This window comes from Rhinoderma darwinii, chromosome 2 (genome assembly GCF_050947455.1).
Source record: "Rhinoderma darwinii isolate aRhiDar2 chromosome 2, aRhiDar2.hap1, whole genome shotgun sequence".
Classification (NCBI taxonomy): Eukaryota; Metazoa; Chordata; class Amphibia; order Anura; family Rhinodermatidae; genus Rhinoderma; species Rhinoderma darwinii.
In genome coordinates, this window is record NC_134688.1 from 123,287,936 (window position 1) to 123,312,852 (window position 24,917).

The window sequence follows — 24,917 nt, forward strand, 5'->3', positions numbered from 1 at the left end:
ATGGAAGCCCATCAGGACCAACCTTCGGCTGGTCCTGATAGGCTTCCTGTCAGAGTGACAGAAAGTCACTGTGTCGTTCCCGATGCACACTGTCGGCGACAGTGTGCATCGGGAACTTGGAGATCAGCTGTCCCCGACAGCTGACACTCTCCAGTGTTGCCGATCAGCGGCTCATCGCCGCTGATTTCGGCAATTAACCCGTTACATGCGGGGCTCGATTGCGATCTCCGCATGTAGCGGGTTTGTAGCGCATCAGCAGCCCCCATGCAATCGTGGGGGCTTCTGATGCTTGTGATGGCACCCGGGGGCCAGACAACGGCCCCCAGGTCTGCCATGTATGTCAGCCTATGAGGATCAGCCTCTGCTGATCCTCGTAGACCAACTGTCAGAGTGACTGTGACGTCACACTGACAGTTGGAATACATTACACTACCTAGGTAGTGTAATGTATTCTAGCAGCGATCAGAGCTGCAGGTCAAAAAAAGAAAGTGTAAAAAGTAAAAGAAAAGTTAATAAACAAAAATATAAAGTGTAAAAAGTAAAAAAAAGTTTATAAAAATGTTTTATAAAAGTGTAAAAATAAAAGGTTTTGTTTTCCTATAATAAGTCATTTATTATAGGGAAAAAATGAAAACGTTAAAAAAAAGTACACATATTTGGTATCGCCGCATTCGTAACGACCCAATCTATGAAACTATAATGTTAATTTTTCCGCACGGTGAACGCCGCAAACAAAATAAACGGAAAACTGTCAGCGTCGCTATTTTTTGCTCACCACCCCTCCCAAGATAGAGAATAAAAAGTGATCAAAAAGTCGCATTTACCCCAAAATGGTACCAATAAAAACTACAACCCGTCCCGCAAAAAACAAGACCTCCCACAGCTTTTTTGACGAAAAAATAAAAACGTTACGGCTCAAAATAGCGTGTCCCAGAAAATAAATTATTTTATAGAAACGTAATTTTATTGTGCAAACGCTGCAAAACTTAAAAAAATCTATACACATATGGTATCGCCATAATCGTACCGACCGGCAGAATAAATTAAAACGTAATTTATTGCGCACGGTGAACGCTGTAAGAAATAAAGAATTTAAAGCGCCAAAATCGCTGTTTTTTGGTCACCTTAGCTCTACAAAAGATCCTGAGGGGCCAAAATGCTCACTATACAGCTAGAAAAATTCCTTGAGGGGTGTAGATTCCAAAATGGGGTCACTTTTGGGGGTTTCCACTGTTTTGGTCCCTCCGGGGCGTTGCAAACCCGACATGGCACTGAAAACCAATCCAGCAAAATCTGCGCTCCAAAATCCAAAAGGCGCTCCCTCCCTTCTGAGCCCTGCTGTGGGTCCAAACATCAGTTTACGACCACATATGGGGTATTGCCGTAATCGGGAGAAATTGCTTTACAAATTTTGGGGTGCTTTTTCTCCTTTATTCCTTGTAAAAATGAAAAAATTCTATGTTTCCACAGAAAAATAGGTGATTTTCATCTTCACAGACTAATTCCACTAAATTCTGCAAAAAAACTGTGGGGTCAATATGCTAACTATACCCATAGAAAAATGCCTTGAGGGGTGTAGTTTCCAAAATGGGGTCACTTTGGGGGGGTTTCGACTGTTTAGGTACTACAAGACCTCCTCAAACCTGACATGGTGCCTAAAATATATTCCTAAAAAAAGGAGGCCCCAAAATCCTCTAGGTGCTCCTTTGCTTCTGAGGCCGGTATTTCAGTCCATTACCGCACTAGGGCCACATGTTGGATATTTCTAAAATCTGCAGAATCTGGGCAATAAATATTGAGTTGCGTTTCTCTGGTAATACCTTCTGTGTTACAGATTTTTTTTTATTACAAATGAATTTCGGCAAAAAAAATGAAATTCGTAAATTTCACCTCTACTTTGCCTTAATTCCTGTGAAACGCCTAAAGGGTTAAAATATTTTATGAATGTGGTTTTGAATACCTTGAGGGGTACAGTTTTCAAAATGGGGTGATTTATGGGGACTTTCTAATATATAAGGCCCTCAAAGCCACTTCAGAACTGAACTGGTCCCTGAAAAAATAGCCTTTTGAAATTTTATTAAAAATATGAGAAATTGCTGCTAAAGTTCTAAGCCTTGTAACGTCCTAGAAAAATAAAAGTACGTGAAAAAAAATGATGCAAACACAAAGTAGACATATGGGGGATGTTAACTAGTAACTATTTTATGTGGTATTACTAGCTGTTTCACAAGCAAATACATTTAAATTTAGAAAAATGCAAATTTTTGCAAATTTTTGCTAAAATTTGAAGTTTTTCACAAATAAATATTGAATTTATCGACCAAATTTTTTCACTAACATAAAGTATAATATGTCACGAGAAAACAATCTCAGAATCGCTTGGATAGGTAAAAGCGTTCCGGAGTTATTACCACATAAATTGACACATGTCAGATTTGAAAAAATCATCTGTGTCCACAAGGCCAAAACAGGCTGTGTCCTAAAGGGGTTAAGGATGATTCTTAGCAAAGTAATACTACGGGTAAACAATCCACTCTAAATATGGTCCAGGATAAAGTAAAATACTTTACAAACAAAAATATCAAACCCTTAGTAGGACTTTTCAATTTACAATTTACAAACATTTTAAGCACTTTGTATTAAAATCTGAAAGTTATCATAATAAATATTTATTTAGAAAAAACTTCAGACAAACGTAGTCATGGAGACAGAAAAAGAAATCCACAAAAACTGATTGAAAGGTTCTTTCCTCTCTTTCTTGCACTAGATGTTGACATTTTTACACATTCATCTTCATGTGGCTACAAAGCAATAAAGAGGATAAGTAAGGCCCTGTTCACACTGAGTTTTTTTGCAGGCAGAAAATTCTGCCTCAAAATTCCGTTTGGAATTTTGAGCCAGATTTTGATCTAACTGCACGCCGTTTGCCGCGTTTTTCGCTCACGCCCATTGAGCACCACGGGCAAAAACGCAGCAAAATACGCTTTCTCTGCCTCCCATTGATGTCAATAAGAGGTCAGAGATGTAAACGGCCGAAGATAGGGCATGTCGCTTCCTTTTTTTCCCCCGCATTTTCGGACGTTTTTGGCGCCTTTTCCGCGTTTTTTAAACTCAGTGTGAACAGGGCCTAACAATAGGCGCTCACACCTAGTTAATTTAATCCTGTAGTTAATATATCCATCATGCTCCACCATGTATATAGGGCTTAAAGCCTATGTTTTACTATATTTGTTTTCATATAATTATGAAAAGCCTCACATGCTTATTATTGCTGCTAAGCTGCTCTTCCTTTACTGTTATCATAGCGCCACTCCAGAGATTGACAGCGGAGTCATATATGACATAAGTTGAAGCTCCTAGACCCAATGCAAAAACTGGTAAAGGACCCCATAACTCTTGTGTATTTCAAAGTACAGGTCTACCGTCTACTTATATAGGGCAGAGGGACCTTTAAGGCCCCCCATATTTGCATCCCTGATGAGACAGACTGGCTGCTATGTATATGCTGCCTAACAACCCCAGGGTTTTTATTATGGATGTTAGGCAGCATGCCCCTAGATTTGCCACTGAACTGAGATGTTAGTGACTGCCAGGCTGCTCAGAGAGAAGACAGAAGTTCTTACTGTTCTTACCTTCTCGATTGTTATAAAGACATCACTCACTAAGCACTGTGTATACAATACAGGAGGTAGGAGTGCTTCCTCCTGTGTTAATCCTAACAATCATGTGAATCTACACATACTGTATATCAAAATAAATGCCAGATCATGGGGAACAATATAAGGGATAGAATTTTGAGACACATAAATTGGTTTATTTCTATAGAGGTGCAAATTTGAATAAAAGTATTTCCTTTTAAACAAATGTTCCTTGTAAACCTAATAATTCTCCAAAAAGTTGGTATTTATTATTATTATTTTTTTAAAACCAACGTATGTGCAATAGTGTAATTTTAAAAAATCATTAAAATATAATTTGGATCAAATGAAAAATGTATAGCCCTTAGATTGACAAGTACCAAATATCGGTAAATAGTGTCTGGTCATTATGGGGAAAAAAACCCTGGTCATGAAGTAGGTATTAGCAAGGCATACACAGCCCACTATACCTGCCTGATCCCATATAGGAGGCCCGTAACAATCTCATAGAGAAGACAACTATTCACACTCTGCTGCGCTGCAGATGTTCAGAAAAGTTATATAATTTGTGGAACATTGAATTTTTAAAAAAAAAAGTATTCTGCAGTGCAGTGAATATTGTCTACTAATGACCGTAGAAATTGTCACATTCCTGAACTATTTAGTCAGGGAAAACGTGTAATGTTGCGTGCACAGATCAATAAAGAACTCCATATATTCCGAATAGAATAAAATATGTGATATAAAAACTGTAATTCATATATTATATTACCGAGAGCAAGCTGCAACCGTAGTGGGATTCGTTTTGATATCTCGGGTAGGCTATGTGATGACAATACCACGCTGTGAAGATTTTCTTGTGTTTTCTGCTGCAACCGAGCAATGTTGTCCTCCATAATCCTGTAGTGCAAGTTAGAGACTGTTTGCTTCCTTAACAAATCACTTACATTTCCTGCATGGTGATCTGATTTTGCAATAATGTCATTAAAGGTAAATTCTGGAGGCGGAAGTAGGTAGGGAGGACTTTCTTTCTCATTTGACAGAACATTTGCTACTCGCAGCTTGTGGCGTCTGTTTGATGGGAAGTCCGCAGGTCCACTGTGCATTAACTCTGCATCTTGTGTTTGATCAGAGATAGCATACTTGTGTGGTCCCTGGATACGGCTCAATATGCTCATGTTGTTCCAGTGTAATGGGTAATCATCACTGTGTAATCTACTTGCAGCCGGTGTAGGGGCCTGATGATGAAGGATCCAATCTGTCAAATAAAAACTCAAGTCATTATTTAGTTATTACATATTGGTAAATGTAACTATCAGGATCCTTTGTGTGCTTTTTAGTTGCCCGATATGATAATCAATTTCCAATTTTCATTTTTATCTATGTGCCTACATCATTGGAGAGATTTGGACAAAATGGTACTGTGTTAACTCTGATCGCCACTAATGTGATCATAGATACCAACGCCACAGTTATGGATGGGTTGTTACATTGTTACATTGCATATTTGGGTTGACAAACTAATTGTAAAGGGTGGCACTGAATCTATTCTGTATAGCAGCGGTCCCCAACCTTTTATATCGTGTGAGCCACATTTAAGTTTGAGTGATGGTCGGAAGCCACAAACGTAAAAATCAAAATCATGAAATTTTAATTTGCAGGTAAATATTTCAGTTTTAAATTTGACACACTGGGATTCTACCACCCAAATTGTCACTTTTCTGTGGATAGGATATGTCTAATATTTTTTAATGTGGATGTCGTAGCAAGAGTATATGGTGAAAACTCAAGGTTTCTATGGCGAGCCAGACAGCAAGGGCTTGCGAGCCACATATGGCTCCCGAGCCACTGGTTGGGGACCACTGCTGTATAGACTTAAACTAATCATATGTCAGAAAAAAAACTGTTCTACGGTCTAAACTATTGTAATAAACTCTTTTTACGAAAAATTTTCACACTTTGGCTTAAAGGGTATCTACACAATCGCAATCAATTTTTCTTATTGCACCAATGCATTTTATTTATTTTTTTAAAGTAACTTTGTGAATAGTCTTGATTAAAAAAAAATCCTATGCATCTCCTATGCTAAACCCTGTTTAGTCTGATTCTGCAGTCATGCTGCCTTCCATTTGTCCCCTACTTCTTGCAAACCTATCAACTATAGCAAGAAGTACGGGACAGATTAAAAAGAATATGACTACAGAATCAGACTATACAATGTTTGTTACGATGGAGACGTATAGGAGCTGTAGACATAAAATGGTAGGACATTTTTAATCTATACTATTTGCCAATTGCTTCATCTTTAATTTTAGATGTATTGGTACAATGAAAAAAATATTTCAAAAGGTGGACATATCCTTCAAACAACAAACAAGCAACTCATAATAAAATATATATCTTCACTTTTTGTTTTGCTATAGGTAAGCTGTAAGAAAGCCGACTACACATGGAAAGGCCCTGGTAATGGACCCATTGGTTGACCAACAGTTTCATAGTTGAGAGGGTTAGTGGGTTTATTGGGTGTCAGCTGTAATATAACAGGACATATAAACCCATACATACCTTCGGTGAGTAGGTCCATTTTTTCCACAACATAGTTGGATATACTGTTTTCATGATTTGATCTTTGCACCAATGAGATCTCTGGCTGGTTTTCTTGTGCGTATAAAGGTGGAATTCCTAAATAAAATAGAGATAAACTTTATATACATTATTTTGTAGGTTTAGATGTATGCTTATTCCTTTACAGGTATATCCTTCATAACTATTCTTTCACATTGGACCTGTATGATATTTCAGATGCCTGAACTATTCAGAGACATGAGCAAAACATTATACAAATGAAGTTTAATATATCTTTGTCATGTCTGTGGCCCGTCAGGTTTACTCTCCCCCTGACGGGCGCAGCCATGGGTCGGCGAGCGCTGGCCCCAGTCTCCTCCTCAGGAGACGCCAGCGCTCACTTCCACTCACCTCGGCTGGATCCCGTTGTGTGCTCTTAAAGGGGCAGCGCGCGCACCAGACTTTAATGAAGTATCAGCCCATGAGTGCCCTGGACTATAAGAGCGGTTCAGCCCCTTGCTTCTATGCCTGAGCGTTGTCGTACCCTAAGTTTGTCTATGCGATGGTCTCCTAGTGTGTTCTTGTTCCTGTTACCTGTATCCCGTGCTATCCTGGTCGTGTGCCGTGCGGAGACAGAGTCGTGCGGTGCTGTATACCACGCCTGTCCTGCTTCACCGCGCCTGATGTCTGCCTGCTTTCTAGTCCCAGCCGAGCCTGCCTTGCTACTGTCCGAGCTGCCACAGGTACACTATACGAACTATAGACTTTAACCTGCGCCCTGTTGGCCAGCTGCCATACCGCCAAGGCTGTACAGCATAGTAGGTCCACGAACTCTACGTGACAGTGCACTCAGGCCATGGACCCCGCTGGTCGATTCAAGACCATGGCGACGTCACAGAAGATGCGGGCGGATGTGCTAGACCTCTGGAGGTCTCGAGAGGACCAACTCCTCCAGGCGTTGAACATTCTCGCACGTCGGCAGGAGGCACAAGCTGCCGTTCCTCCTACTACACCTCCTGGCAGTGTTGACCCGCGTTTTTCTTTGCCACTTCCTGACCGCTATGATGGAGACGCAGGTACCTGTCGTGGATTTTTGAACCAGTGCCAGATCCACTTTAGCCTGTATACTAGGACATTTTCGTCTGATGGCGCAAGGGTCGCTTTCATCATCTCTCTCCTCACTGGCTAGGCCCTTGCATGGGCGAACCCTATCTGGGAGAGACCAGGACCAGAGACCCGTGACTTCCAGGGCTTCCTCCAAACTTTTCGCATGGTGTTTGAGGAGCCTGGATGGGTCTCATCTGCAGAGGCTTCCTTGATTAACCTATGCCATCGAGACACCTCCGTGAGCGAGTAAGCCATCCACTTCCGCACCCTGGCGGGAGAACTGTTATGGAACAATGAGGCCCTGGTGGCTGCATTCTGGCATGGATTGTCTCCTAAAATTAAGGACGAACTTGCTGCTCGAGATCTGCCGTCTACCCTGGATGACCTCATCCTTCTGTCCGCCCAGATTGATATGCGGATCCGAGAACGCCTCCAAGAGGTTCGTCGGGAGTGAGGCCTTCTTAGTCTGGTCCCTACTTTGCAGCAACCCCTGCTGTCCTCCGATATCGATCCTCCTAAGGAGTCTGTGATGATGGACCAGTGTAAGTTATCCACCCAGGAGAGACAACGCAGACTCACTTTGGAACTCTGTCTATATTGCGGCCTCGGTGGCCATCTTGTGCATCTGTGTCCCCAAAAATCCGAAAAAGCCTAGGGTTACTAGGAGAGACAACCTTGGGTAAGAAAGGACCTCCGTCTAAATTGTCCATACCAGTGACCATAGTGTCCGGCGAGAGAACACATCAGGTCTCTGCGTATCTGGACTCTTGATCCGCTGCTAATTTCATCCGTAGAGACCTGGTGGATCTTCTTCGATTACCCACTACCCCCCTGGAGGGGCCGTTGACGGTTGCATCTGTAAATGAACTACCTCTGCCAGACCCAGTTATAGCTGTCACCAAGCCGCTGACGCTTCAAGTGGGAGCTCTTCACTCCGAACTTCTGTCGTTCTATGTCCTATCCAAATCTCTTAACCATGTGTTGCTGGGCCCACCTTAGCTCCGACTACATGCCCCAGTCCTAGACTGGAATTCTGGAGAGGTACTCCAGTGGGGCCCTGAGTGTCAAAGCCGATGCCTGGTGCAGATTAGTTCGGCTCAGCCTTCACTGCCTCGGTCATTGGCAGCATTGCCGGGTCATTATGCTGGATTTTCGGACGTCTTCAGCAAGAGGGAGGCGGAGACATTGCCTCCACACCGGGCGTGTGACTACCCTATTGAGCTGATTCCTGGTGCATCCATTCCCCGTGGTAGTGTATATCCTCTCTCCTTGCCAGAGACTCTGTCCATGTACGCCTATGTGAAAGAGAACTTAGAGAGGGGCTTCATACGGAAGTCTTCCTCCCCGACAGGAGCCGGTTTCTTCTTCGTCAAAAGGAAGGATGGTTCTCTTCGTCCTTGTATTGACTACCGAGGTCTCAACCAGATCACGGTGAAAAATAAATATCTGTTGCCACTGATCTCAGAACTGTTTGATCGTATACGTGGTGCCAAGATTTTTTCCAAACTAGACCTACGTGGGGCTTACAACCTAGACTGGATTCGCCAGGGTGACGAATAGAAGACTACATTTAATACCCGTGATGGACACTATGAATATCTAGTAATGCTCCCACGGTCTTCCAGGAGTCGTTAATAACATTTTCCTTGACCTCCTCTATGTTTGTGTAGTAGTCTATCTTGATTTTTTTCTCCAGATCCTATGATGCATCAGAGACATGTCCGTCAAGTTTTGCTGCGGTTAAGGGAGAATCGTCTCTACGCTAAGTTGGAGAATTGCGTGTTTGAAAAAGATGCTCTACCCTTCCTGGGCTACATTGTCTCGAATCGATGTCTCACGATGTATCCTGTAAAGGTAAAGTCTGTCCTGGGATGGCCACACCCTCAAGGTTTGAGGGCCATACAGCGCTTGCTGGGATTCGCCAATTTCTACAGACAGTTTATTCCAAACTTTTTCTCACTGACTTTTCCTATTTGTAACCTCACTAAAAAGGGCATGAACGCCAAGGTGTGGACTGCTGAGGCAGAGTCCGCATTCAATAGCCTGAAGAGTGCCTTCACATCAGCCTCTATCCTCCATCATCCAGATGTTTCTCTACAGTTCTCTTTGGAGGTGGACGCATCCTCTGTCGGTGCTGGTGCACTCCTGTTCCAGAGAGGCTCCAAGGGCAAGTCAATGGTATGTGGATATTTTTCTAAGCTCTTCTCTTCCGCAGAACGCAACTACTCGATTGGGGATCGGGAGTTACTGGCCATCAAATTGGCTCTGGAGGAGTGGAGACATCTGCTAGAGGGCGCAGCTCATCCCATCCTGATTTTTACAGACCATAAGCACCTCACCTATCTTCAGACGGCCCAATGGCTAAACCCTCGTCAGGTCAGTTGGTCACTGTTCTTTACCGGGTTCCAGTTTGAGCTCCATTATCGCCCGGACGACAAGAATGTGAGGGCCGATGCCTTGTCCAGGTTTTTCGAGACAGAAGACACCATGGAGATTCCACAGAACATTATTGATCCGTCTTGCATTGTCTCTGTCAATCCCCTGCAAGTTGGGGACATTCCTCTAGGGAGGACTTTTGTGCGCCTGGCTGACCGTGGAAGTATCCTCCGCTGGGGACACTCCTCTAGACTGGCAGGTCACGCGGGGACCCGTAAGACCCGGGATCTGATTGCTCGTAATTTCTGGGGGCCCACGCTGCCCAAAGACATTATGGACTTTGTTTCTTCCTGTTCAGTATGTGCAGCTAACAAGGTCGCTCACTCCAGACCTGCTGTTCTGCTCCAGCCATTGCCTGTGCCCAATGCTCCCAGGCAGCATATAGCTATGGACTTTATTACTGACCTGCCTCTCTCTGCCGGATACAGTTGTACAGGATCTGCCAGACACAGCTTCTGTGTCGACGCCCGTGGTTAGTCAGTCTGCACCTGCTCCTAAGTCTGATCGAGTGACCCCTCCTTCTACCAATCAGGCTGGGAGGCTGAGGAGTGGGAGAGCCTATCACAGCCTGGCCAGACGGAGCTAGCTCCCGCTCTCTGTCTATTTATACCTTCACTTCCTGCTCCTCCTTTGCCTGTGATTCTCCTGTTTCCTGGCTCTGCTGCTGCTGCTTGAACTATTTGTCCCTGCTTCATATTGAACCTGGTTTACTGACTACTCTCCTGCTCTGCGTTTGGTACCTCGTACACTCCTGGTTTGACTCGGCTCGTTCACTACTCTTGTTGCTCACAGTGTTGCCGTGGGCAACTGCCCCATTTCCCTTAGCTTCTGTGTACCCTTGTCTGTTTGTCTGTCGTGCACTTATTGAGCGTAGGGACCGTCGCCCAGTTGTACGCCGTCGCCTAGGACGGGCCGTTGCAAGTAGGCAGGGACTGAGTGGCGGGTAGATTAGGGCTCACCTGTCTGTCTCCCTTCCCCGTCATTACAGCAGTACTGTCTGGGTGGCGCTGGATCGATTTTCTAAGATGGCCCACTTCGTTCCTCTGACCGGTCTTCCTTCTGCTCCTCTGCTGGCCAAGCTGTTCATCCAACACATCTTCCGCCTGCACGGCTTGCCGAAGCATATTGTGTCTGATCGGGGGGTTCAGTTCACCTCGAAGTTCTGGAGAGCCCTCTGCGGACTCCTAGGCAGTGGCGTAGCTATAGGGGTCACAGCGGTCGCAACTGCGACCGGGCCCCCAGCCAGGGGGGCCGCAGGCCCCCCTCACCACAGTAGCACAGTAGTGCTACAATGATTCCTCTACATTGCTGGGTCCCTGCTGGGGTACAAAAGAGACCCAGCAATGTATTTTGAAGCATTAGTGGCAGCTCAGCGGTGAAATAGTCATTGCACGGAGGGGGAAGACTCTTGCCCGCCCACTGTGCTGTCCAGCCAATCAGCTCGTTTCTAGCTGTTTCCCTCTTCCTTGTGGCCTGTGCAGAGGGAAAGGAATGGCTACAGCAAGAAGATCGTGTGTGTGCTGGCTCCTCCCATGAATGCTGACTCCTGCTGCTCTCTGACCCCACACCAATGTATGTAAGTAGCTGCTAGTAATGCAGCTATTAACCCCTTCACTGTGTATGTCTGTCATGCTAAGCAGTCACACGTCAGGGCTGACTGTTTAGCGTAACAGACAAAGTATATCCATCTATCCATCTATCTATCTATCTATCTATCATCCATCCATCCATACATCCATCTATATCTATCCACTGGCGTAGCTATAGGGGTCGCAGCGGTCGCAATTGCAACCGAGCACCGAAGCCAGGGGGGCCCACAGCCCCCCGCACCACGTCAATAAAAAGTTACTATAGTAACTCGGGCCTCAGGCCCCTGTTACTATAGTAACAGACTGTACTTACCTTCCTGGTTCCGGATCGCAGCGGAGGTCCTGACGTCACCACGCTGTGCGCAGCGCACAACATCGAGAGGACAGACCTACCGCCACGGCTGAAGAGGAAGGTAAGATTAGTAGCCCTGACAGGCGGGGTCCGACTCCCGGGACCCGCCAATCAGCTGTTTTGAAGGGGCCGCAGCACTCGTACGAGAGCTGCTACCCTTCATTACGGTCACACTGTGAATCGGTGTTGGCGATTCACAGTGTGAGCGAGTAGTGAAATGAAGGGGAAGCAGCTCTCGTACGAGTGCTGCGGCCCCTTCAAAACACCTGATTCGCGGGTCCCGGGAGACGGACCCTGGACACATCAGCTATTGATGGCCTACCCTAAGGATAGGCCATCAATGTTTAGGGACTGGACAACCTCTTTAAGCCTACGATGTAGGCCAATCACATGGTAGGCTTAGATACATGGCCTATGTGTGATCCTGTTTGATGGGCCCTGTATATAAGCCTACCACACTGTAGGTTTAGATACAGGGCCCCAGCACACAGTAATCTTATACTGTATAAGATTACTGTCTGCTGGACCCTGTATCTAAGCCTACCTTGTGATAGGCTCAGATACAGGGTCCAACAGACAGTATCACACATGGGCCCTGTATCAAAGCCTAACACGTGTTACTAATCGTTTTTTTGTGTGTTTTCTTACAGGTTCGGTCGTTGGACTACGTCGGATTCCAGGACTACTTCGATGACGGCTTTTTTTTTTTTATTATCATTAAAATGGTTAATGAGGGTTGTGTGTTTTTTTTTTATTTCAATAAAATATTTTTTCTATGTCTTTGTGTTTTTTTAAACTATATTACTACCGCCTTAGTAATGGCCGCCGGCTGATTGACAGCGTCCATTGCTAAGGCGGGGCTTAGTGTTAGCCGGTGCAGCGGCTAACACTAACCCCCTTTATTATCCCGGTACCCACCGCCACCAGGGGTGCTGGGAAGAGCCGGGTACCATGCAGTACTTGACCATCTGTAGTGATGGTCGGCCACTGGGGTGGCCACAGGCTGGTATTATCAGGAGGGGAAAGGCCAAAAACAGTGGCCCTTCCCACCCTGGTAATGCTAGGCTGCTGCTGCTTTATTGTATCTGGCTGGTTATGAAAAATGGGGGGGACCCCACGTCATTTAAAAAAAAAAAAAATAATTGGAAAGAACGATGTGGGGTCCCCCCCAATTTTCATAACCAGCCAGATACAACACAGCAGCAGCAGGCAGCATTACCAGGGTGGTAGGTGCCACTGTTTTTGGCCTTCCCCAGCCTACTACTACCAGCCTGCGGCCGCCCCGGTGCTTGACCGTCACTACAGATGGACAGGTACTGGATGGTACCCGGCTCTTCCCAGTACCCCTGGTGGCGGTGGGTACCGGGGTAATAATGGGGGTTAGTGTTGGCCTCTGCACCGGCTAACATTAAGCCCCGCCTTAGTAATGGAGGTTGTTAATCAGCCAGCGGCCATTACTAAGGCGGTGATAATAAAGTTTAAAAAGATACAAGCACATAGAAAAAATATTTTATTGAAATAAAAAAACACAACCCCCGTTAACCATTTTATTGAGAATAAAAAAACGCCGTCATTGAAGTAGTCCTCGAATCCGACGTAGTCCAACAACCGAACCTGTAAAAAAACACAAACACACAAGTAACACATAAAGAAGCACAATTATTATTCTTACCTTTCCTGGGTCCAGCGCTGGAGCCGCAATGTCAGCGAGCTGGGCCCTATATCTAATCCTATCATGTGTGATACTGTCTGCTGGGCCACTGTATCTAATCCTATCATGTGTGATACTACCTTCTGAGCCACTGTATCTAATCCAATCATGTGTGATACTGTCTGCTGAGCCACTGTATCTAATCCTATCATGTGTGATACTGCCTGCTGAGCCACTGTATCTAATCCTATAATGTGTGCTACTGTCTGCTGAGCCACTGTATCTAATCCTATCATGTGTGATACTGTCTGCTGGGCCACTGCATCTAATCCTATCATGTGTGATACTGTCTGCTCAGCCACTGTATCTAATCCTATCATGTGTGATACTGTCTGCTGAGCCACTGTATCTAATCCTATCATGTGTGATACTGTCTGCTGAGCCACTGTATCTAATCCTATCATGTGTGATACTGTCTGCTGAGCCACTGTATCTAATCCTATCATGTGTGATACTGTCTGCTCAGCCACTGTATCTAATCCTATCATGTGTGATGCTGTCTGCTGAGCCACTGTATCTAATCCTATCATGTGTGATACTGTCTACTGAGTCATTGTATCTAATCCTATCATGTGTGATACTGTCTGCTCAGCCACCGTATCTAATCCTATCATGTGTGATACTGTCTGCTCAGCCACTGTATCTAATCCTATCATGTGTGATACTGTCTGCTGAGCCAATGTATCTAATCCTATCCATAGTTTATAGGGCTGTAGTGCTATAGATATGCTATGCTGTCTCCTATACACACATAAAATTTTTTGGGGGGGACACATATGTATTGGGCTATTTCCCCTGACATTTTAAGTCCTTAGTGACGCCCCTGGCTGCTACTGCTGCATTGTTGGGTCACTTAGGAGACCCAGCGATGCAGCTGAAAGCTGCGGACCGTCGGCCATGAGAAGTTTGCGGGGGGGGGCCCAATAAGAACTTTTGCATCGGGGCCCATGAGCCTTTAGCTACGCCCCTGCTCCTAGGTATAAAGTTGGACTTTTCCTCGGCCTACCATCCTCAGTCCAATGGTCAGGACGAGAGGATCAATCAGATCTTGGAGAACTACCCACGCCACTTCATCTCCAAGCAGCATGATGACTGGGTGCAGTTACTTCCGTGGGCGGAGTTCTCTTACAATAATCACACCAGCGAGTCCACACAGAAGACACAGTTCTTTATTGTCTATGGCCAACACCCACAAATTCCTCTCCCGGTCTCTGTTACGTCCGAGGTGCCAGCTGCTGACACGGCTTTTGGGGACTTTCTGCAGATCTGGCAGCAGACTCGATCCTCCATCCTGCTGGTGGTGGACCGCATGAAGCGGAAGGCGGACACAAGGAGAAGAGAACCTCAGTGACCCTACTCTTCTGAAGAAGTTTCTCTGTCGCTCTGGTCCCAATATATATAGTTCAAAAGGGAGAGGGAAAAGATTTAAGGATATATATAGTAATGAATAGAATTAAGTAGCCAGCAACTAGTGCTATTTATAAATATACAGCAGAGTATTACAATGTACAAAGGTTAATGCTTGAGAGACCATATGGAACATACACATTTTTCATTAAAGGGAATGTGTAGTGAATTAACCTTTTTTTTTTAAGTAAGTTACTTATTTCTATTATATTTTTTAAGTTTTTTTGTTGTATTTCTTTTTCCACATGGTGGAAAGTATTAAAAATGAAATAATAATTTGACATGTATTTTCTATGTTGGCCACAAAATGGAGCACTTCCCAGAATTACAGCAAGGTGAATAAGGCAAAGTAACCTGGCACACAGCGTGAGGGAATCTCGCCCCCTCCCTATTTTTGGCTAGAAGCCAGGCAAAGGTGTCTTCAAATTGCTAAGCATTGTCCGGCTGCCATTTTGGGAGTGATTGTACAAATGGCAGCTGGCTGAAACGATAGGACACACCAAAAGACAGTGGCGTAACTGCCACGGTAGCAGTCGTAGCGGCTGCTACGGGGCCCGCGGATTGAGGGGGCCTGTGCCGCCAGCCGACACGCCCCCCATATGCCCGATGGCGCCGCTAGCAGCCGTTATGGCTGCTACAGCGGTAGCGCCGCTACTACGGGGCCCGCGCCGCCGAGCCCTCTCATGCTCGTAGGCGTCGCTAGCACCGGAGGGGGCCGCGGTGCTAGCCACAGCCAAATACATGCATTAGCTCTGAATGGCCGTGCATGTTTCCGACCATTCAGCGCCTTACAATGACGCTGATTGGCGGGGCAAAATTACTTGCCCCGCCAATCAGCGCCTTTCAACGACGCTATCAGCTCCAGAAGACCTGCTCAGAAGAGAGCAGGTCTGCATTCCATCGGACTGCGTGGGAACAGGATCATGTGAGTATGTAAAGTTTTTCCAAATAAAACTGTGAGTGGCATTATCTATAGTGGGGGCTCTAAAGGGAGGTCGTCTATATGTGGGCAGCTATATACAGGGGGGTCTATATGTGGGGCACTATCTACAGACGGGGTCTCTATGTGGGCCACTATATACAGGGGGGTCTATATGTGGGGATGTGGGCCACTATATAAAGGGGGTCTATATGGACCACTATATACGGGGGTGGTCTATATGTGGACCACTATCTACAGGGGGGTCTATATGTGGGGATTAGGGCCACTATCTACAGGGGGGACTATATGTGGGGATGTGGGCCACTATATCCAGGGGGGTCTATATATGGGCCACTATCTACAGGGGGTCTACATGTGGGGATGTGGGGCACTATCTACAGGGGGGTATATATGTGGGGCAATATATACAGGGGGAGCTATATGTGAGACACTATACAGGGGTGGGCTATATGTAGAGCACTATCTATAGGGGAGCTATTTTTTTTAGGGAACTTTCTATAGGGGTGGGCTATATGTGGGACACTATATACAGTGGTGGGTTACCTGTGGGGCACTAGCTAAAGGGTGGCTATATGTAGGGCACTGTCTACAGGGGTGGGCTATATGTGAGACACTATATACAGGGGGAGCTATATGTGAGACACTATCTACAGAGGTGGGCTATATGTGGAGTACTATCTATAGGGGAAGCTACAGTGAAGGAAATAAGTATTTGATCCCTTGGTGATTTTGTAAGTTTGCCCACTGTCGAAGACATGAACAGTCTAGAATTTTTAGGCTAGGTTAATTTTACCAGTGAGAGATAGATTATATAAAAAAACAAACTGAAAATCACATAGTCAAAATTATATATATTTATTTGCATTGTGCACAGAGAAATAAGTATTTGATCCCTTTGGCAAACAAGACTTAATACTTGGTGGAAAAACCCTTGTTGGCAAGCACAGCAGTCAGATGTTTTTTGTAGTTGATGATGAGGTTTGCACACATGTTAGATGGAATTTGGGCCCACTCCTCTTTGCAGATCATCTGTAAATCATTAAGATTTCGAGGCTGTCGCTTGGCAACTCGGATCTTCAGCTCCCTCCATAAGTTTTTTCGATGGGATTAAGGTCTGGAGACTAGGCCACTCCATGACCGTAATGTGCTTCTTTTTGAGCCACTCCTTTGTTGCCTTGGCTGTATGTTTCGGGTCATTGTCGTGCTGGAAGACCCAGTCATGAGCCATTTTTAATGTCCTGGTGGAGGGAAGGAGGTTGTCACTCAGGATTTGACGGTACATGGCTCCATCCATTCTCCCATTGATGCAATGAAGTAGTCCTGTGCCCTTAGCAGAGAAACACCCCCAAAACATAATGTTTCCACCTCCATGCTTGACAGTGGGGACGGTGTTCTTTGGGTCATAGGCAGAATTTCTCTTCCTCCAAACACGGCGAGTTGAGTTAATGCGAAAAGAGCTCAATTTTAGTCTCATCTGACCACAGTACCTTCTCCCAATCACTCTCAGAATCATCCAGATGTTCATTTGCAAACTTCAGACGGGCCTGTACATGTGCCTTCTTGAGCAGGGGGACCTTGCGGGCACTGCAGGATTTTAATCCATTACGGCGTAATGTGTTACCAATGGTTTTCTTGGTGACTGTGGTCCCAGCTGCCTTGAGATCATTAACAAGTTCCCCCCCGTGTAGTTTTCGGCTGAGCTCTCACCTTCCTCAGGATCAAGGTTACCCCACGAGGTGAGATTTTGCATGGAGCCCCAGATCGATGTCGATTGACAGTCATTTTGTATGTCTTCCATTTTCTTACTATTGCACCAACAGTTGTCTCCTTCTCACCCAGCGTCTTACTTATGGTTTTGTAGCCCATTCCAGCCTTGTGCAGGTCTATGATCTTGTCCCTGACATCCTTAGAAAGCTCTTTGGTCTTGCTCATGTTGTAGAGGTTAGAGTCAGACTGATTAATTGAGTCTGTGGACAGGAGTCTTTTATACAGGTGACCATGTAAGACAGCTGTCTTTAATGCAGGCACCAAGTTGATTTGGAGCGTGTAACTGGTCTGGAGGAGGCTGAACTTTTAATGGTTGGTAGGGGATCAAATACTTATTTCTCTGTGCACAATGCAAATAAATATATATAATTTTGACAATGTGATTTTCTTTTTTTTTTTTTAATATAATCTATCTCTCACTGGTAAAATTAACCTAGCCTAAAAATTCTAGACTGTTCATGTCTTTGACAGTGGGCAAACTTACAAAATCAGCAAGGGATCAAATACTTATTTCCTTCACTGTATATGTAGGGCAGCACGGTGGCTCAGTGGTTAGCACTATTGCCTTGCAGCTCTGGAGTCCATATGTGGGCACTATCTACAGAGGCTCTATGGGGGTCACTATCTACATGGGGCTATGGGGGCACAATCTACAGGGGGCACGGTGTGTGTGTGTGACAGTGTATGGTACTATTATAATCAGGGACACAGTGTATGGCGCTATTATAGTTAGAGGTGCAGTGTATGGTGCTTTATTATATTTAGAGGTGTTGAGAATTTTAACTTCAGTTATATGTGCAGAAATGTTTTAAAAGTGAGAAGCTGAAGACATCTGAGTGGAAAACTGCAGAAATGGGTCATGGTCAGTAGAAATCCATCTTAGAGGTCTGGACCGGAGGGAGAAGAAAAGAACTAGAATCTGAGACGTCACTTAATGTAAGTGTTTATTCTGCCTCTAATCAGTAATGTAGTCAGTGTATGATCTGCAGCGAGATGATGGTGGTATGATTTTTTTTGGTGAAATGGCATCTCCCAGCATATCTTGACTATTGTTCGGGCCATGCTGGGAGCTGTAGTTTTACGCCGTACAAACCTATACGGCAGGGGTTGCACTAAATTGAGCTGTATTTGTTCTGGTGCTGTACATATGTATTAATCTTGGTTCTGATGCTGTATGTAAGTACTGAGCTTGGTTCTGGTGTTGTATTTATGTACTGATCATGGTTCTGATGCTGTTTGTAAGTACTGAGCTTTGTTTTAGTGCTGTATATACACGTGTGAGATTGGTTTTGGTACTGTATATATGTAATGAGTTTGGTTCTGGGATGTATATATGTACTGAGCTTGATTCCGGTGCTGTATATATGTACTGAGCTTGTTTCTAGTTCTGTATTTATGTACTGAGGTTGGTTCTGTTGCTGTATTTATGTACTAAGGTTTGTTCTGGTGCTGTATATATGTCAGAGCTTGGTTCTAGTGCTGTATTTATGTACTGAGCTTGGTTGTGGTACTGTATATATGTCTGGATCTGTAATTATATAGGATATATTTATAATAATAAAATTGCAGGGCAGATGGAATTGTTCTCAATTCATTGTATATTTAATGGGAATCTGTCAGGTAGTTTTAACCCCTTGAACCGCCACCATGCGGTGATACATGACCTGACAATATTTCCAAACATTCCCTTGTATGTTTTTTTCAGATGCAGCAAAATCTTTCAAATCCACTTTTAAAACGGCGCACACTATATGCTAATTACTCATTAGAGGGTCATGGGGCAGTGCCGCTATCCTGAAGAGTCACATAGTCCTGCTTCCTAACCCACCTTTCCATGTTTGCGTAACATCTTCATGGCTGATACAAGTTTCTCTGATGCACCATTGCCTTGTGGCACTATACACAGGGGGGGGGGTTGTGTGGCACTATACACAAGGGGGAGCTGTGTGGCACTATACACATGTGGGAACTGTATGGCACTATTTACAAGGGGGAGGGCTGTGGCTCTATCTACAGGCGGCTGAGTGTGGCGCAATCTACAGTGGTCTGTGTGTGTCACTATCTACTAATGGGGGGCTGAGTGGCACTATATACAAGGGAGGGGGGCTGTGTGGCACTATATACAGTGGGGGCTTTATGGCGATATCTGCAGGGGGCTGTATGGATGGCACTATCTACAAGCGGGAGGTGGTGGCGCTATCTACAAATGGGGTTTGCAGGGGCGTAACTAGGAAAGACTGGGCCCCATAGCAAACTCTTGTCCGGGGACCCCCGCATGTCACAAGCAGCCCCCCTTATAAATAGGGCCCCCTGTAGAATGTGCCATACAGCCCCCCTGTAGACAGTGCTATATAGCCCGGCCTATAGACAGTGTCACACCCCATTTGTAGATAGCTCACCCACCTCCCCCTTGTAGATAGTGCCATACAGCCCCCTGTAGATATTGGCATAAAGCCCCCACTGTATCTAGAGCTATACAGCTCCCACTGTATATAGTGCCACACAGACACCCCCCCCCTTAGTAGAAAGTGCCGCTCAGCCCCCCATTAGTAGAAAGTGCCACACACAGACCCCTGTAGATTACGCCACACTCAGCCCCCTGTAGATAGAGCCACATCCCCCCCCCTTGTAAATAGTGCCATACAGTTCCCCCATGTGTATAGTGCCGCATAGCTCCCCCTTGTCTATAGTGCCACACAGCTCCCCCTTGTGTATAGTACCACACAGCCCCCCTTTGTGTATAGTGCCACACAGCCCCCTTGTGTATAGTGCCACACAGCTCCCCCTTGTGTATAGTGCCACACAGCCCCCTTTTGTATAGTGCCACACAGCCCCCTTTGTGTATAGTGCCACACAGCCCCCTTTGTGTATAGTGCCACACAGCCCCCTTTGTGTATAGTGCCACACAGCCACCTTTGTGTATAGTGCCACACAGCCCCCTTTGTGTATAGTGCCACACAGCCTCCTTTGTGTATAGTGCCACACAGCTCCCCCTTGTGTATAGTGCCACACAGCCCCCCTTTGTGTATAGTGTCACACAGCCCCCCCCCCTGTTTATAGTGCCACAAGGCAATGGCGCATCCGAGAAAGTTGTATAAGCACGGGAGATGTCACTCAAACATGGAAAGGTTGGTTAGGAGGCCAGACTATGTGACTCTTCAGGATAGCGGCACCGCCCCATGACCCTCTAATGAGTAAATAGCATATAGTGTTCGCCGTTTTAAAAGTGGATTTTAAGGATTTTGCTGCATCTGAAAAAAACATACAAGGGAATGTTTGGAAATATTGTCAGGTCATGTATTACCGCACGGTGGCGGTTCAAGGGGTTAAAACTACCTGATAGATTCCCATTAAATATACAATGAATTGAGAACAATTCCATCTGCCCTGCAATTTTGTTATTATAGATATATCCTTTATAACTACAGATCCAGAACCAAGATCTGACATATATACAGTACCACAACCAAGCTCAGTACATATAGACAGCACTAGAACCAAGCTAAGTACATATAGACAGCACCAGAACCAAGCTCAGTACATAAATACAGCACTGGAACCAAGCTCTGACATATATACAGCACCAGAACAAAGCTCAGTACCTATATACAGCACCAGAACAAACCTCAGTACATAAATACATCCCCAGAACAAAGCTCAGTACATATATACACAGAAACAAAACCAATCTCATACGTATATACAGCACCAGAACCAAGCTCAGTACTTACATACAGCATCAGAACCAAGATCAGTACATATATACAACACAAGGATAAATGCAGCTCAATTTAGTGCAACCCCTGCCGTATAGGTTTGTACGGCGTAAAACTACAGCTCCCAGCATGGCCCGAACAATGGTAAGAATATGCTGGGAGATGCTGTTTCACAAAAAAAAAATCATACCACCCATCATCTCACTGCAGATCATACAGTGACTACAGTGCTGATTAGAGGCAGCATAAACATTTACATTAAGTGACTCACCGGTGACGTCTCAGATTCTAGTTCTTTTCATCTCCCTCCGGTCCAGACATCTATGATGGATTTCTACCGGCCATGACCCATTTCTGCAGTTTTCCACTCAGATGTCTTCAGCTTCTCACTTTTAAAACATTTCTGCACCTATAAACTAAGTTAAAATTCTTAATACCTCTAAATATAATAAAGCACCATACAGTGCACCACTAACTATAACAGCACCATACACTGTGTCCCTGATTATAATAGTACCATACACTGTCACACATACACCGTGCCCACTGTAGATAGTGCCCCTATAGCCACCGTGCTGCCCTACATATAGCTTCCCCTATAGGTAGTCATCCATGTATAGCCCACCTCTGTAGACAGTGCCCTAAATATAGCCACCCTGTTGCTAGTACCCCACAGGTAACCCACCCCTGTATATAGTGACCCACATATAGACAACCCTGTAGATAGTGCCCCACATATAGATCCCCCTGTATATAGTGGCCCACATATAGACCCCCCTTTATATAGTGGCCCACATCCCCACATATAGAACCCCCCTGTAGATTGTGCCCCACATACAGACCGCCCCTGTATATAGTGGCCCACATCCCTACATATAGACCACCCTGTATATAGTGTATATACTCTCCTGGTTTGACTCGGCTCGTTCACTACTCTTGTTGCTCACGGTGTCTCCGTGGGCAGCTGCCCCGTTTCCCCTAGCTTCTGTGTACCCTTGTCTGTTTTGTCTGTCTTGCACTTACTGAGCGTAGGGACCGTCGCCCAGTTGTACCCCGTCGCTTAGGACGGGTCGTTGCAAGTAGGCAGGGACTGAGTGGCAGGTAGATTAGGGCTCACCTGTCTGTCTCCCTACCCTGTCATTACAATAGTGGCCCACATCCCCACATATAGACCCCCCCTGTAGATTGTGCCCCACATCCAGACAACCCCTGTAAGTAGTGCCCCACATATAGACCCCCTGTATATAGTGTCCCACATATAGACGACCCCCCATGTAGATAGAGCCCCCACTATAGATAATGGCATTAACATTTTTATGAGAGAAAAAAACAAAAACTTGACATACTCACATGATACCGTTCCTGTTCGCTGGCGATGCAGATCTGCTCTCTTCTGAGCGGGTCTGCAGGAGTTGAACGAGCATCGTCCAATGACGCTGACTGGTGGGGCAAATCAGGGCCTTTCAAGCATGGAAGCGGCGCAATGACGTCATCGCGCCGCTAGGTAATCAGCGTCATTGTAAAGCGCCGGATGGTTGGGCATGCCCGGCCATTCAGCGCTAGTGCATGTATTTGGCTGTCGCTAGCACCGCGGGCCCCATAGTAGCGGCACTGCTACTGTAGCAGCCATAACGGGGGGGGGGGGGGCGTGTCGGCTGTCTGCACGGGCCCCCTCAAGCCGCGGGCCCCATAGCAGCCGTTACAGCTGCTACCGCGGTAGTTACGCCACTAGGGGTGTGACACTGTTTATAGGCGGGGCTATATAGCACTGTCTATAGGGAGGCTGTATGGCACATTCTACAGGGGGGCACTATTTATAAGGGGGGCTGCTTGTGGCACCCGGGGGGGGGGGCGGTTAAGAGTTTGCTATGGGGCCCAGTCTTTCCTAGTTACGCCCCTGCCAAAGGCTAAGGGAATGTTCACACGCTTACTAAAAAAACGTCTGAAAATAAGATTTTCAACCGTTTTTTAATCAAACTTACGTTTTTTACGGCAGTTTTTGGAGCTGTTTTTCTATAGAGTGAATGAAAAATGCCTCCAAAAACGTCCCAAAAAGTGATATGCACTTCTTTTTCACGGGCGTCTTTTCACGTGCCGTTTTTTGAAAATGTGGTGTAAAAAAACGCCCCGTCAGAACAGAACGCAGTATTTCCCATTGAAATCAATGGGCAGATGTTTGTAGGCGTTCTGCTTCCAATTTTTCTGCCGTTTTTCGGGACATCTACGGCCCAAAAATGGCTGAAAAACTACGTATGCACATGCCCTAACGCTATGTTCACCCGGCTTATTTTCGGCCGTTTTTCGGGTCGTAAAAATCGGAAGCAGAACGCCTCCAAACATCTGCCCATTGATTACAATGGGAAATACAGCGTTCTGTTCCGACGTGGAGTTGCTAAAAAACCGTCTTAAAATCAGGAGCAGTTTTCCCTTGAAAACAGCACCGTATTTTCAAACGTTTTGATTTTGTGTGTGCACATACCCTAAGAATGATGAAAGTGAAGTGAATGACTTTTCAGTTGACAGGTTCACACGGTGTGTATTTTACACGCCAAAAACTGCATCAAAAAACACTTGTTTACGCTTTTCATTTACATAATTGGTAAAGTGCGCTGTTAGTACATACAAAGCGCTTTTTTACACACGCGTTTTTAAAAACGCGTTGCTTAATTAAAGACACGTCGAGTCAATTCCTGTGCACGTAAAACGTGCCAAATGTTGCCATAGTCAATGGGAGTCCTAATTATGCGCACACAAAAAAAACGTGAGTGTGGGATTGTGTGTGGCACAGTTGCATGTTTGGGGGGATTTGTGTGCGTGTGCGTGTGCGCTGCGCGAGCACACACACAGCTCCACTGCGCCCGCGCGCGCGCACACACACACACACACACACAGCGCTCCGCTGGGCCCGCACACACACAGCTCCGCTGCACCGTCACACACTGCTCCGCAGCGCCCGCACACACGCAGAGCCCCGCTGCGCCCGCACACACGCAGAGCTCCGCTGCGCCCGCACACACAGAGCTCTGCTGCGTCCGCACACGCAGAGCTCCGCTGCGTCCGCACACACGCACAGCTCCGCCCGCACACATGCACAGCTCCGCTGCGCCCGCACAGACGCACAGCTCCGCTGCGCCCGCACACGCAGCTCCGCCCGCACACTGCTCCGCCGCGACTGCACGAACGCACACACAGCTCCCCCGCGCCCGCACGCACAGCTCTGCCGCACACGCACGCACACAGCTCCGCCACTCCCGCACGCACGCGCACACAGCTCCGCCACGCCCGCACGCACACACAGCTCCAACGCGCCCGCACGTACACACACACAGCTCTGCCGCGCCCGCACTCACGCACACAGCTAAGCCGCGCACGCACACAGCTACGCCGCGCTTGCACGCACACACACAGCTCCACCGCGCCCGCACTCACACACAGCTCCACCGCGCCCGCACGCGCACACACAGCTCCACCGCGCCCACACACACAGATCCGCCGCGGCTGGCCGCACACACACAGCTACGCAGCGGATGCACGCACACACAGCTCCGCCGCGGCCACACGCACACATACAGCTCCGCCGCGGACGCACACACACACACAGCAGATGCAATGAACGGGAGCTGTTCATTGTGTCCTATGCACAGTGCTGCCATATTCCATCTGCGCATATGTCGTTAAGAGACACA

The 24,917-nt window shown here is 46.2% G+C and overlaps 1 protein-coding gene across 2 annotated transcripts in view; it reads right to left on the reverse strand.

Moving 5' to 3' along the window:
- LRRC63 (leucine rich repeat containing 63) overlaps nucleotides 1-24,917 on the reverse strand; it is a 117,686-nt gene that overhangs the window by 20,405 nt on the left and 72,364 nt on the right. For both annotated transcript variants that reach the window (XM_075850229.1, XM_075850231.1), the window contains exons 5-6: nucleotides 6,204-6,320; nucleotides 4,411-4,896 (exon numbers count right to left, since the gene is read on the reverse strand). In XM_075850229.1, the coding sequence (XP_075706344.1) occupies nucleotides 4,411-4,896; nucleotides 6,204-6,320 (603 nt within the window). The remainder of the gene's footprint in view (nucleotides 1-4,410; nucleotides 4,897-6,203; nucleotides 6,321-24,917) is intronic.